General features: G+C 41.9%; 1 protein-coding gene across 5 annotated transcripts in view; it reads right to left on the reverse strand.

Moving 5' to 3' along the window:
* The window catches only part of grip2a (glutamate receptor interacting protein 2a), a 36,406-nt gene extending 21,772 nt beyond the window's left edge, over positions 1-14,634 (reverse strand). For 2 of the 5 annotated variants that reach the window (XM_066644424.1, XM_066644422.1), the window contains exons 1-4: positions 10,669-11,118; positions 7,758-7,838; positions 4,765-4,900; positions 2,336-2,481 (exon numbers count right to left, since the gene is read on the reverse strand). In XM_066644424.1, the coding sequence (XP_066500521.1) occupies positions 2,336-2,481; positions 4,765-4,900; positions 7,758-7,838; positions 10,669-10,702 (397 nt within the window). In that variant the 5' untranslated portion in view covers positions 10,703-11,118. Of the gene's footprint in view, positions 1-2,335; positions 2,482-4,764; positions 4,901-7,757; positions 7,839-10,668; positions 11,127-14,471 lie in introns of those variants that run through there. The other 3 variants (XM_066644426.1, XM_066644423.1, XM_066644425.1) reach the window with 3 other exon arrangements.
* Positions 14,635-14,907: the final 273 nt, after the last annotated feature.

The raw sequence follows: 14,907 nt of genomic DNA on the forward strand, positions 1-14,907 counted from the left end.
TCCAAGGACAATCTATAGCCCCAAACAAACACAGTACCAAAATATCTTTAACCAATGCATTCAGTCTACATTATACAGTCAATGCTGAGCAAGATGGAGTCAAACATAACTGCTGCCAGCTCTCATTCAGAGATGTACACTTCATCTCCAAAGCTCTGTAAGGACAGCTCACAGCAAGGCTTGGCTTTTTTGCTTCCTCCTGTGAAGAAGAACTGCAACTGGCTGCAGTTTTTCATTATGAGCATTCCTGTTGCGATGAGTTTCCCATGTCATTCACCCACTCACAAACACACACCTATCACAAGAAGTGTAATGCATCAGTGCGTTTTTCCACTGATTCAGAAATGCCTTGTGAACATGGCCTTGTTTATTGCTACAATGTGGAAAAATGTTGATATGACAATTTATTTATGTTTCATTTTGCAACTAAATGGTTTAATTTAATATGTCTTTTGATGTTTTAACAGGAGGTACCATGGTAGTGGCCCCAGAACAGAGTTAGCTCAAGGCCACTGTATGCCTAAATAACCCCTTGCCTTGGAGATAATTTTTATTTTTCGTCCAGAGGACAAATTAGCTCATTGCCTGTAGCAGTGTGTAGCTTTGGTACAACAGGATTTTGTAGTAACCCTGAGGTATTTGACAGTTAATTAACCAGAATTAAAAAAAAAGTAAAAAAATGTTTTCATGTTATGAAGAGAAAAACCTCTGAAATATACCCAGTATGTACAGATTTGACATATAAAGGCTTTCTTTATGGCCTCATGGAGGCTGGGTGGTAACTCACTCGCATTCATGTAGTTAGTGTAAACTCAAAATAAGGACACTTTGAATGTATTTAATTTTTATGTCAAAGTTCATTCATTCATTCATTATCTGTAAGCACTTATCCAGTTCAGGGTCACGGAGGGTCCAGAGCCTACCTGGAATCAATGGGCGCAAGCGGGAATACACCCTGGATGGGGCGCCAGTCCTTCACACACACACAAACACACACTCACACCTATGGACACTTCTGAGTCGCCAATCCACCTACCAACGTGTGTTTTTGGACTGTGGGAGGAAACCGGAGCACCTGGAGGAAACCCACGCAGACACAGGGAGAACACACCACACTCCTCACAGACAGTCACCCAGAGGAAACCCACGCAGACACAGGGAGAACACACCACACTCTTCACAGACAGTCACCCGGAGGAAACCCACGCAGACACAGGGAGAACACACCACACTCCTCACAGACAATCACCCGGAGGAACCCACGCAGACACAGGGAGAACACACCACACTCCTCACAGACAGTCACCTGGAAGAAATCCATGCAGACACAGGGAAAACACACCACACTCCTCACAGACAGTCACCTGGAGGAAATCCACGCAGACACAGGGAAAACACACCACACTCCTTACAGACAGTCACCCAGAGCGGGAATCGAACCCACAACCTCCAGGTCCCTGGAGCTGTGTGACTGCAACACCTACCTGCTGCACCACCGTGTTGCGCTTATGTCAAAGTGTAGCATGAGATTAAATCACCTACATCCAGATATATACTCTCAAAATGAGCAAATGTTATTCAGATTATATCTAGGGATGTGGATGCTTTTTAGTGTAACATTTCCCATATGTTGGTACCCAACTCAAGTTAAAAACAAGCTCAAAGGAGGTGTTATTCAATGCTTCATATCAAAGAGTTAGTGTCCTTGTTTTGAACAGTTCTGGCAGTGTGATGGGAAAATTATTTTTGTATTTTAATTTGTTTAAAATTTATTAAAGCATGTTGTGTTAGGGGGCGGCACGGTGGCGCAGCAGGTAGTGTCGCAGTCACGCAGCTCCAGGGGCCTGGAGGTTGTGGTTTCAATTCCGGCTCCGGGTGACTGTCTGTGACGAGTTGGTGTGTTCTCCCTGTGTCTGCATGGGTTTCCTCCGGGTGCTCCGGTTTCCTCCCACAGTCCAAAAACACATGTTGGTAGGTGGATTGGCGACTCAAAAGTGTCAGTAGGTGTGAGTGTGTGAGTGAATGTGCGAGTGTTGCCCTGTGAAGGACTGGCGCCCCCTCCAGGGTGTGTTCCCGCCTTGCGCCCAATGATTCCAGGTAGGCTCTGTACCCACCGCGACCCTGAATTGGATAAGCGGTTACAGATAATGAATGATGAATGATGATGTCGTGTTAGGGCTCACTCCAAGGTGTGTTCCCGCCTTGCGCCCAGTGATTCTGGGTAGACTCCAAACCCACCTTGACCCTGAACTGGATAATCGCCTACAGACAATGAATAAATGAATGAATGAATGTTGTGCTAGTGTTGCTCACTGTAGGTGTGTCATACTCTCACCGAATGGAGGCAGTTCGTACTCCACTTCTAGCACCACCCTCTCTCCAATGTTCTTCAGCATGCTGATAATTTCGTCATGCCTCAGTTTAGACAAGTTGATGCCATTCACAGACTTTATGTAATCACCCATGTTCAGCTGGTCACTCCTGATGGTCACACAAATAAATAAATAACTAAAAGAAATAAATGAAAGCACACCCCCACCCTGCAATTCCTAAGGATGGTCTGTATTGTCAGAGCTATACAAAACACAAATAGCATATAAATTCTTGCATAGCAAAAAGAATCTGGAATCGTGAATTAATGCCTTTTACAACTGCTAATTTATTGCACATTAAAATTTAAATATTAAGCTGCATGTGAAAAGACCCGTAAGGTGCATCTGCTGAGACGTGTGTATGAGTGAGACAAGTATTTGTGAGTATCTGTGCATGTGTGTGTGTGTGTGCGTGTATGTGTGTGAGATATGGTCAAAATGACTCATGATGAACTCATGTGGATGTTAATTTAAGTCGTACTCTCTGGCTGCTGTCACCCATCACTGACCGTCTGCCTGTTAGCAAAAGGATAACACACTCACACACTCAAAGACACATTTATGCTGCACAAATATGCATAAAAACGACCAATTACAACATATGCGTTTAGCACAAGGCCAAAATGACAAAATGCAGTTCAGTGCCCAGCTCAGGCAGGAACACAAAGCTGCAGCAATAGCCCTCGGGCAGTAGAAGTAACCGGCTTAAAAAAAGCTCCTTGAAAAATTATTTCAACCAGAAATCATCTGGAAATCTGCCAGCCGTGCAGTTCAGTCTCTAAACAGCATGTCAGCCGTTATAGCAGAATTGCACAGGCAGCTTTTTAAAATTGGAATATGACATGTGAAGTATGCTGTTTCTGTTTAATTCACATAAACTGTTCACATAAACATTGCTACTGCACCACAGAAGACATCCCAGGTCTATGAATCTCATGAGCTGAGCCTCTACAGAGACTTTATAAAGGAGGAGGAGGAGGAGGAGACAATTCACTGGCTGTAAATGAAGAAGAAAGCTAGTAAGGGAAAGGCCCTCCCTTCAGTAGAAAGCCCAATTGTCTGGTTAATAAAGGTGTAAGTAGGAAAATCTCTTCCTTATTTTGGAGCTACACGCAAACACATTTTATTACATTTATTGAGCTAAGCCCTGCAAACTATTTATATGATGTTTGTGAGATTTTTGCAGTGATTCCAATAAAATGTGGTTTTGAAAATTTAATGTGACTTTCAGTTCCAGGTTCATAGGCCTTTCTCCATTGAAAGGGATCAGAGGCTGGTGTTGTATTACTGTAAATAACTCTCTGGGGGTGGGGGGGTGTTTACAAGATTGCAGCTGCGTGAACAGTTTAAGGACTCACTGAAACAAATTGCTTCCTATAGATTGCCCCTTTAATCTATTACAAGGCCTGCCCCATACAAAGAAATTCTGGCTTGTCACTGTCTCACCTTCCTCTAATATGTGAACAGAAAGAAGACACATACTGAAACAAACACGCACACACACACACACACACACACACACCTACATATATATCCCCATGCAACTACACACCCTCACTACTTAGTTTATGTCTTCCTGCAGCCCACAGCTTCACTACTCGCTTTTAATGCTTATCAATGTCTAAATACATTGTGTGTGTGTGTGTGTGTGTGTGTGTGTGTGTTTGTGTGTGTGTGTGTGTGTGTGTGAGAGAGAGAGGGGGAGAGAGAGAGAGAGAGAGAGAGAGAGAGAGAGAGAGAGAGAGAGTGCTCCTGTTTGTGTGTGTGTCTATGTTAGCTTGTGTAGTCAGGCCTCATCGTGCTCTCAGGGGCTGATGTGATGCAGCAGCACTGATCCTGAGGATATACACACAAATACGCACACACACAGACATGCACTCACACACAAACACAAGCCTTAAGCTGCACACATATGCTATAAGACATCAATACTGACTGGACTTGTGTTATTCAGGAGTTAAAATGTGTATAAGATTCTGTGCTGATTAAAACACATGTATACACACACACACACATTCATACTCAAGAGTGTGGCAGGCAGGCAAAGAGTTGATTCACCTGTCAGCAGGTGTGTGTGTTGTGTCTGTGTGCTGGGGGTGTGTCCATGCATGCATGTCCGTGTATATGTGTATTTGTTTGTTTTTCTGAATACCTCCAAGACAAAAAATACCGTAAAACAACCACCGTAATTGTCCTGACCATGTTGACATTTACAGCTGCTTAATTCATACATTTGGACCATGGAACAAAGCCTTCTCAGTGATGAAGGAAATAAAACATACTTTTCAAGCAATTTTGGACCATCTATACTGGAAATTCTGAGTTTAGTAAATTAGTAAATTTAAATACAAGAAATAAAGAAATAATGTGCCATAAGTGCCATATATCCCACCTGGCTGCCAGTCCTCCTGGTTTTAAGTTTGACACTCTGGGCTTGCCATCTTTGTCTGAGCCTCCAGAGATGGTGAGGCCAAGACTGCATCCCTCTCTCTTTATCAGCTCTACAGTGGTCAAGCCACGGTGCTCATCTACAAACAAAATTAGAATTAGAATTAAAATCACTTTATTGGCCACTGTGCTTGCACAGAGAGGAATTTGTTCTCCACATTTAACCCAATCCGTGCAGTGAAACACACATATACACGTACACTAGTGAACACTAGGGGGCAGTGAGCGCACATGTCAGGATCAGTGGGCAGCCACATTTACTTGAACCATATCCACTTACAATGACAGTAGTCTAAAGTAAATTAAATGGGCCACAGTGCTTTTTTTCTTTACTTAAAGCAATAGTTAAATGAAACATGATAAATACAATTGAGAGTTTCCCTTTTTCCAAATGAACTTACAGTGGAATTCTGCCTATTTTTCAGAATCTCAGCATAATTTAGTTACTGAAATGTAAGGGTTGTCATTCAGAGTGGCTCAAAGTGTAATGGTTTGTTGTACAAAACTTACCACCTTAGATTTCTTTACAGTGGGAATAACAAGAACTGCAAACTCAGCTACAGCCTTTTAATGAGCCATGAAATCACACAAGTCTAAACCACTAGAGTTCTATAAGGAAGAGCTGGTAATGGTACATTAATGGTGCATTGTATGTATCACCCAATATGAACTTGTCCTATAGCAACATTATCATAAGACTATGTTTCAGTCCTCAGGCAATGCATCCGTAACCTGTAATAACCTTGTACGTTAAATGAATTCTGGTTCTCATTACAATCACTGACTTAGTTTGATAACAACTTAATCATTTAATTATGTGGAAAGCTGGAAGGATCAGTGATCTAAATACAATATGTACACACACATTAGTCAGAGGAGCACAGGTGCAGCACAGAGGCCTTTAACCTGGATCCTCATCCTGTAGGGCACTTAACCAACTCCTGAAACAGGCTCATGTCAGTGCACAGATGTACCACGATGAACAAAAGCTGGTGGTGAAACCCACAAGTTCTTTATAATTGTGTCAAACATCCCATTCCACCTAATAAGAGATTGTTGCAGGTACAATAAGAAACAGTGATACAATTATTCATTTTGTTAAATGGGATTTAGCTACAAAAGAACACATTTGGGAGCAGAAACAGATTTGAAATATTCAAAAAAAGAAAGAACACTATGTAGAATCTGAGGTATACAACTGCTAAACAAACAGGGTGTAAATTATTTCAGTTACATGTGATGTGAACCATACATTCTTTATTTAATTGGAAAAACACAGAATGCATACAGTAATTAACAGTTTTTAATGTTCTAATGTTAAATTATACTTATTCTAATGATATACAGTCATCTTTATGTATCCACAGGGATTGGTTCTCGGATTTCCTGCATATATCAACATACATAGATGTGTGGATCTGTGGAGGTCTCTTATAACCACTCAAACATATGCAAACTTTGAAAATAGAAAAAACGTAACCCAGAAAACATGAAATCCCTGGGGTAAGCATGGATAGAGAAATTAATGATCCAGAATTAACTTTACAAACTCACTGTCATCCTTTGGCTAAATCTGAACAGGGCTGGTCCTGTTCATTGTATTGGGCTATAGCTCTGAAGCTCATGCTGAATCCCAGCTGATATCTACTGGCAATACGCTCTCAATCACAGCACCTGAGCCCAAGCTGCTCAGGGGAAAAACATGTATGTCACTGATTACCGCAGAGCTGGAGAGTAGTTTGGTTTGGTATATTCCCTACAGAGCCCTCTCTGGGTGACTGTCTGTGAGGAGTGTTGCGTGTTCTCCCTGTGTCCATATGGGTTTCCTCTGGGTGCTCGGGTTTCGTTCCACGATTCCAAAAACCGTGGTTTGGTGACTCATAAGTGTGAGAGTGTGAGTGAATGTGTGAGGGTGTGTCGCCCTGCGAAGGACTAGCGCCCCCTCCAGGGTGTGTTCCCGCCTTCATACTGAGTGATTCCGGGTAGGATCCAGGCCCACTACGACCCTGGAACTGGAAAAGAGGTTACAGACCATGAAGTGAATGAATGAATTTATTTTTGGCCACTCGCTGTGTGCTTAATCAAGTGGGTAAGTGCAGAGAGAACAATAAACAGAGTAGAGAAGGTTTGACTTCAACAGCACTGGTGAATCTACAGTTAATCTTAGTTAAATTACTCTTTTACAAAGGCTCTGAGTCCAGCTGTGATGGATCAATATTTGCAAGATCAATTGATGCTTCTAACCAAAACCACAACTTCCTGCAGGAGGATGAAGACAACAGAGAGAGAGACAAAAAAGAGAAAGAGAAAGACAAAATAGAGAAAGCATGTATAGAGTTCACCAGCGAAAAAAATCAGCATCAGCACTCGTACAGACAAGCTGTCTGTTCACCTCAGTACACCAGACTGTCACTGTGTATGTGTGCTCGTGTGTGTGTGTGTGTGTGTGTGTGTCTGTGTGTGAACCTGTCAGGTTTTAGCCAAAGCAATGCACACAGTTGTCAGGAGTCCATCACAATAAAAATACTTCATACAAAACTGTTTTTGTATGCAGTATTGTCTGACAAAGCATTGTCTGACCTGACAACAGTTGCTATGGAAGAAAGCACTTGTGGGCCTTGATATAATAAGTCTACGCTAGCCAAGAGTGGAAAATATTTATAGAATAAGTACAGTATGAGTTTAAACATAAAGTCCCTCTCTGATCATCAGTTAAAACCCCTAAAGACTTATCCCTAAGTAAGGGACCTGAGAACACACTCTTCGGGGTGCCACACTGGTGACATTTTAGAACCTTCTTTTCTGAGGGTGAATTTCCACTTTTAATTGAGGACAATTTTGGTACAGATCCTGTATTTTTTTATATCAGTTTACTGTCCCTGTTTTTTTTCCCTGTTTCTTTCCTCCTGTGTCTGTATCTATAGGTGGATGTGTTACCTGCAATGCTGCGTCTCTTTGAGCTCACAGTGCTGTCACTCACTGCAGAGTCTTTACTCCCTTTAGAATACGGTCCGTCATCTGGAACAAACAAAGAGAGTTGAAACAATGCCTGACAGCCTTGATCACATCCCTGACAGTCATCAAACATCCGTGGAATCTCTCCCTCTCACTGACACACCCACACACACACACACTCAAAAAGACATGAAATATAAAGACCTCTTGACTGAACAAAGAGATTTACACTCTACTCTGTGATACACTGGACTTTTACACATTTATTTATTTATTAGGAAAATTTCCGCATTTAACAAACAGAAGAACCAGACAAAACTGTGAGGGGGTGTCTGCATTAGTAATTGTGCTACACACTTCGTAAGTTACAGACATATTCACACACATTCCACACACACTCATGGTCTACATGGAAGCTGATGCGATATGAAAAGTATACTTCAGAAATAAAATCATTCATTCATTCATTCATTCATTGTCTGTAACCCTTATCCAGTTCAGGGTCGCGGTGGGTCCAGAGCCTACTTGGAATCATTGGGCGCAAGGCGGGAATACACCCTGGAGGGGGCACCAGTCCTTCACAGGGCAACACACACACACTCACACATTCAAACCTATGGACACATTTGAGTCGCCAATCCACCTACCAATGTGTGTTTTTGGAGCATGGGAGGAAACCGGAGGAAACCCAATCAGACACAGAGAGAACACACCACACTCCTCACAGACAGTCACCCGGAGGAAACCCACGCAGACACAGGGAGAACACACCACACTCCTCACAGACAGTCACCCGGAGGAAACACACGCAGACACAGGGAGAACACACCACACTCCTCACAGACAGTCACCCAGAGGAAGCCCACGCAGACACAGAGAGAACACACCACACTCCTCACAGACAGTCACTCGGAGGAAACCCACGCAGACACAGGGAGAACACACCACACTCCTCACAGACAGTCACCCGGGGGAAGCCCACGCAGACACAGAGAGAACACACCACACTCCTCACAGACAGTCACTCGGAGGAAACCCACGCAGACACAGGGAGAACACACCACACTCCTCACAGACAGTCACTCGGAGGAAACCCACGCAGACACAGGGAGAACACACCACACTCCTCACAGACAGTCACCCGGAGGAAACCGGAGCGGGAATCGAACCCACAACCTCCAGGTCCCTGGAGCTGTGTGACTGCGACACTACCTGTTGCGTCACCGATCCAAACCTTTGCAAAGGCCACATTTTACCTTTTATTTATTTATTCCTCAATATTTTATATCGAGAAATAAAGAAGTTTTATTATCTACTTTCACAATTGCAAGCAAAGGTGACAACATACTTCCATGTAATTGTATACTACACAAAATAATAATGATAATAGTTGCAGTCAACAGACAGGCAGGTGTATAGGTAAAGTATATTCCAACACTCCTAACACACACATACACACACACACTATTGAGAGGGGACTGATGCTGCACCAAAACGTAAACTCCAGAAATGATTGTGGGCCACAGCAACTAATTTCCTAAGTCAATTAAAAGTCTGCAAGTAATTTAGAGCACTGTTCTCCAGTAGCTCTTCTTGATGACACCATTCCTGATGTAGGTTAAATGCCGGATGTTCGAACAATGCTTGTGGAAGCTCAGGGCCTATTTTCAGCACTGCACTCATATTTATAGAGCCCACTCAAGACCTGCCTGTCATTCTACTCTCTGATCTCCCCACACCTACAAATGCCAGGAAAGGCCAGGGTTTAAGCCCTGGATTAGACTCCCGACGAGTGGCATAAACGTGAGAGCCGAGTATACACAGTGAACAAGGGCAGGCACAGAAAAGGCAGGTTCAGGTCAGAAAGTAAAAATCACTCCTGGAATTTAGTTTCAACTGTCCTGACACCTCTGAGGCTGGTATGGAATGATAAATGAAGCCAGACAGATCGAAATCCTGGAGTGGCCGTTGAAAAATGACCACACAGCGTGAATCTTGATCACATTTTCCATCAGGTTCAAAGACAGCTGCCAACTGGAGCTTTCTGTATAAAGGTCAGTAGTGAAACAAATCTACAGCTTTGTAACCAAAGACCGGCAAACCCTTAGTGGCACCAAACCTTCCCTCTCTGCTACAAGGTAGTTTTTCCTGGTAGGGCATGTTCACTTTTGCACATGCAACAGATCTATGGAGTTCTCATTTAAATGATTATTTCATTTATTTTCATTGTTGTATGTTTCAAATTTGTTTGAGTACATTTTCAGTGTCTGACATCTGATTGGCTCATATTATCTTGGATTAAGAGACTCTGAAGAGTCCCATCAAACCTCTAAAAACTCACTTCCATTTAACATTAACCCTAAACATTAACCCTATAATGTCTTACTGTTGTTTAAATATAACTTTATACCTTCAGTTTTTTTAATACAAGTTTGTCCATGTATATGCAATTAGTCCCTGACCCATCTCCACCCTCCTCTCCACCACTGCCCCACCCACAAACTGACAGAATTGGTGCCTTAGATTAATGATGTAAGAAACCCTAGATGTCTGAATCCGCCTGTTTGAACACGATCTTTTGGAACACTGCAGTTTCAAAGCAAAAATGTTTAGCGATGGCATTAACTGCTTTTATGTTACTCATGATGTGTCTTCGAACATTTCAACAACACCACAAAGACATCCTAAGAATACAAGGTATCCAACATTGGTTCTTTTATGGAAATACAAAAAAGCTTGGTGTCTTTGTACATTTATTTATATACATACATGCGTACATGCATATAAGTTTATATATAAACAGACAGACAGACAGACACACAGACAGACAGAGAGAGGATAGACAGATTGACAAAAAGAACAGGGACATAGGGTTTGTGATGATGTGACTTACCACTCCGTCCTTCTCTCCGTAATCCACACAGCATGGCTACAATGTCACAAATTCATGCCTTCCCACAGCCGTCTATTTCCACCATCAACGGCATCAGTCCAACTCATCTACAACTCACAATGAATCCCCATTTTGGAGTTCCAATATGTGTTCCAGTTATTAGTGTTGATGTGTAGATGCAGCACAACGTGGCCGTAGGGATCACGAATCAGTGACAGGTTCTGAGTCTTCACACGGAGAATGCATAGTACTCACTGTGCCCCTCTGTTACGAGGCTATTTCACTGGGATATTCAGTGCATGAGTGAGAGAGTGAGCGAGGGATCATAGACACATTTGTGTGTTTCACCCCAAGCTGTTAAAATCACTCAGGCTTGACATTTCTACATGAGAGAAATGTCCTAAATGGCTCTAAACATGCAATAATTCAAACTCTAGTGTACAAACACATAATGCCTATGCATATCATAAGATCTCAACTGTATTGTTCATACACAGGTTGACTCTTCATAAGGCAACGTCCACTTTTTATCTTCCAATACTACTGTCTATCATAATTAAGACACCATATAGTCCCAAATAGCATTGGTGAAATATAAATCTAAGATATAGTGTCCATTGGCTAATTATCCCCTATCATGCAATGTCTAAAATCTAGCATCTAAAGTGGCAGTATTTAGTATCATTATTCTATTTTTCAGAGGTGTATTAGCTGTCCATACTTCAACATCCAAACACCTGTGTCCTAAAAGTTCCAAAATCCACTGGATGCCAGATACTAGCTGTATCTGCACTAGTTTAGCGCCCAGTGATATTAGCTACTTACTATGCAATGTCTATACTGCAATGTCTAGACTCTAGTGTCCAAAGTGATATTAGCTGTCTTTACTGTTGAGTTTGTATATCTATATCAATAAACCAGTATCCAACTATTTACTAGAAATCCAATATTCTCACCCGAAGCATACACACCCCACAACACAATGTCTACACTCCAAATCCAGTGTCCTAGAGGTTCAAAGGCTAAAACTAACCATTTTCAAAAACGATACTTTTTTATCAAGACCACAATATGCAAACTCAAGTGTCCAGAGATATTATGGTCATCTAAACCTCAGTATCCAGACTCCAGTGTTCAGAGAGTAACTGGTGATCCATTAATCTAAGCTCTGGTGACCACGGTTTCCAGGGCTAGGATCCATACAGTAATGTCCAAACTAGAGTGTCCACAGATATAACGTTTATCCATATTGCAGTGTCCAGACTCTAGTGTCCAGTGGTTATTGATTGTCCAAACTGGCTTCACAACTGCTACTGCCTTCACGCTCTCTATCTCCCAGGGTCCACACCTCAAGCTCCAGAGCCCTAAATTCCAGGTACTGACCCTCCAGGCTGCAGTCCATCAGACCTCAGTCTCCAGAGAAGAGAGGGAGTTCCGGTCAATAAAATCCATGCCTTTAATCCACTCAGAGTAGAGCAGGAAAGCGGGTCAGGAGTGAGAAGGGGTCCAGCTGTGTGTATGTGTGTGTGTGCGCGCATGCTGCAGCATGAAGCTGAAATACAAAGCGTTGATCCACACACTGCACAAGGAGTGAGAGATTCTACTCCTCTCCTTCTACTCTCCCTCCGCTCCTCCCTCTCTTCACACTCGTTTCTTTCTTTCCCTTCCTCTCTGCCCTATTAATCATCTCTTCATACACATGCCTGCAGTAGAACCACACACTTTACTGAGCTATACCACACACACACACATACACACACATATCCACCACTTAAAATCCCACTAGCATAAAAACACAAACTCCCTCAATCTAACAACATAATCTCTCTCTCTCTCTCTCTCTCTCTCTCTCTCCGGGGCATTCACGTGCCTCATCTTCCTCCATTTAACAGTCTGTTATTTCCCCTACTGCTCAAGCCAAGATCCTTTCACCATGCAGCTCACTGTTAACTGGACATGTATATAATATAATGAGTGGGGTCTGTAGTGTAGGCTAGTAGGAAAAAAAGCTTTTGGGTTAAGTTAAGGGACAACTGGCATGCACTTATTTTCTTTATTTGGAAGAGTGGAATATAATAATAACACTTCTCTACAAGCTGCTCTACATTTTCCTCTATGCGCATTTATCTACATTTGTCCACTACAATACACAAAGGAGGACAACGGTTCAGACTCATGAACAATGGTTCTTTCTTTCTCTTGCATGTGTCTGTGTTACAGTTACATATGTTTCAAATGTATATTTTATACAATACAGCAAATTACTGTATGTATTTATGTTTTCGTACATGCTTTGTTTAAAAAAAAGTGTTAAAAACAAACAAACAAACAAACAAAACAAACAGCTGTCCTTTACAATTTGTGAATAATAACAGGGATGTATTGTTTAAAAAGCCTTAGATATATAAACATAAATATTTACTATTTTTAAATCTTTATTATTTATTTGTTTGTTTGTTTATTGAATACTTTTTAAACACCAGTACTGTATAAATTCAGTGGTTTCAGCAGGTAACACTTCTACACAGAAGACTAGGGTTTGATTCCTGCACACCACACCACACCACACCACCCATAAGAGTGAGTGTGAAAGATTTACACATTAGCATTAGCCTGTGACATAATTTAACAGCGCAAGTGCTCCTGACACTACTTTAAGTATGTAACTAATGAATCAGACAACGTGTTTAGTTGTGTAGTACACTAGAGAAATATACAGCACATGAGAAATGGATAAGAGGAAATAAACATTAGCAGCTGACTCTAGAAGCACAGCTCCACAATGTCTCAGGAAGACTCTCATGTTTCATTGTCCAGAGAGATCTTTCACCCACTGAGGGCAAATGGCTTCTTTCTCGACAGCAGCTAGGGGTAACAGTGGGTGTGTGCCGTCCAATGCTCACACCTGTCTCTCCATTTGTCCATTTGTCACTTGCATATACCACCCCTCATGCATTCCTCTTATATAAACCTCACACACACACACACACACACACAGTTGTCGCTGTTACACAGTGTCCCTGCTGTCCTGTCTGTGATGCAGAGGACAGGACCAAAGAGATGAAAGAGACAGGCCCCTATTCTCTTTCCTGTTTTATCTGACAGAGCTGCTGATATGGACAGTAGCTTCCACTCCACTCCTACCTGCCTAAAACTCTCACTAATGTAATGCAGCAGGCAGAGAGATTGTAACACACACACATACAGTATATATATATATAGTTTCCTGGTGATAACCAGACGTCTGAAAAATGTAATGCCTCAAGAACTCCTGCAGATTGAACTTGTACTGAAACTGATGAAATGAATAATGAATGTAGATAATAGAAGGTAATTGTAATGTTTTGGCTGATCTGTGAAATAAGCTACTTCTATAAAATTACAGGTGGAAATCCTGAATATATCACAAATACAAGTTGACAAAAGAGTCAATACTTTCCTTTGAGGTTTTTTGATGTACACTGCCCTCTTATGGTTTGAGGTCTGAAATACAGAGCAGCTACAGTGATGTTAATAAATAAATAAATAACACAACAATCTGCCACAATCACTGTCCATTCTCTCAGCTCTACTGACCATATTGTTTCACATTGTAGTTCTACAATTACAGACTGTAGTCCATCTGTTGCTCTGGATACTTTTACCATGTTCATCAATTACTCTGGAGGAGAAAAGAGCACGTATATTTGGAGTAGTGGATCATTCTCAGGTCTGCAATGACACTGAAGTCATATAATAAGTCATGTACTAAATCAGTAACAGTGTCTTTAATTATTGTACAAATACATGCCATGAATTGTTACCTTTAGCTCTTCCTCTGATGACTCCCATACGGCAGCGCAGAGAGAAGAACACCCTCCTCTTCCCCTTCACTCCTCCACTTGATCCCTTTTTCACAGAGCTGATTGAGGAGGAGATTCCATCTGGGAGGCGTTTGGGGTTGATACTGCAGCTAACACGCCACATCTCAACTTTCCTCCTGTTTTCTTCTTTTCTCTCTGTCTTTCTCGCTCTGCCTTCTAGCACATACTCCTACACGTCTCCCTCCTTCGCGTATACTCTCCTTCTTGGCAGACTTTTGTTTTTATTCCCAGCTCGAATTCTTTGAGGCTTCTTCATGTCTCAGAGTCAGAACACACTCAGAGAATTTCATCACATCACTCTTCATGTTTATCAGCCACGTCATGGAAAACCTGATGAAAACAGCCATCTTGACAACCACTAATACAGACTGATGCT

Source organism: Hoplias malabaricus, chromosome 14, assembly GCF_029633855.1.
Source record: "Hoplias malabaricus isolate fHopMal1 chromosome 14, fHopMal1.hap1, whole genome shotgun sequence".
In the NCBI taxonomy this organism is placed as follows: domain Eukaryota; kingdom Metazoa; phylum Chordata; class Actinopteri; order Characiformes; family Erythrinidae; genus Hoplias; species Hoplias malabaricus.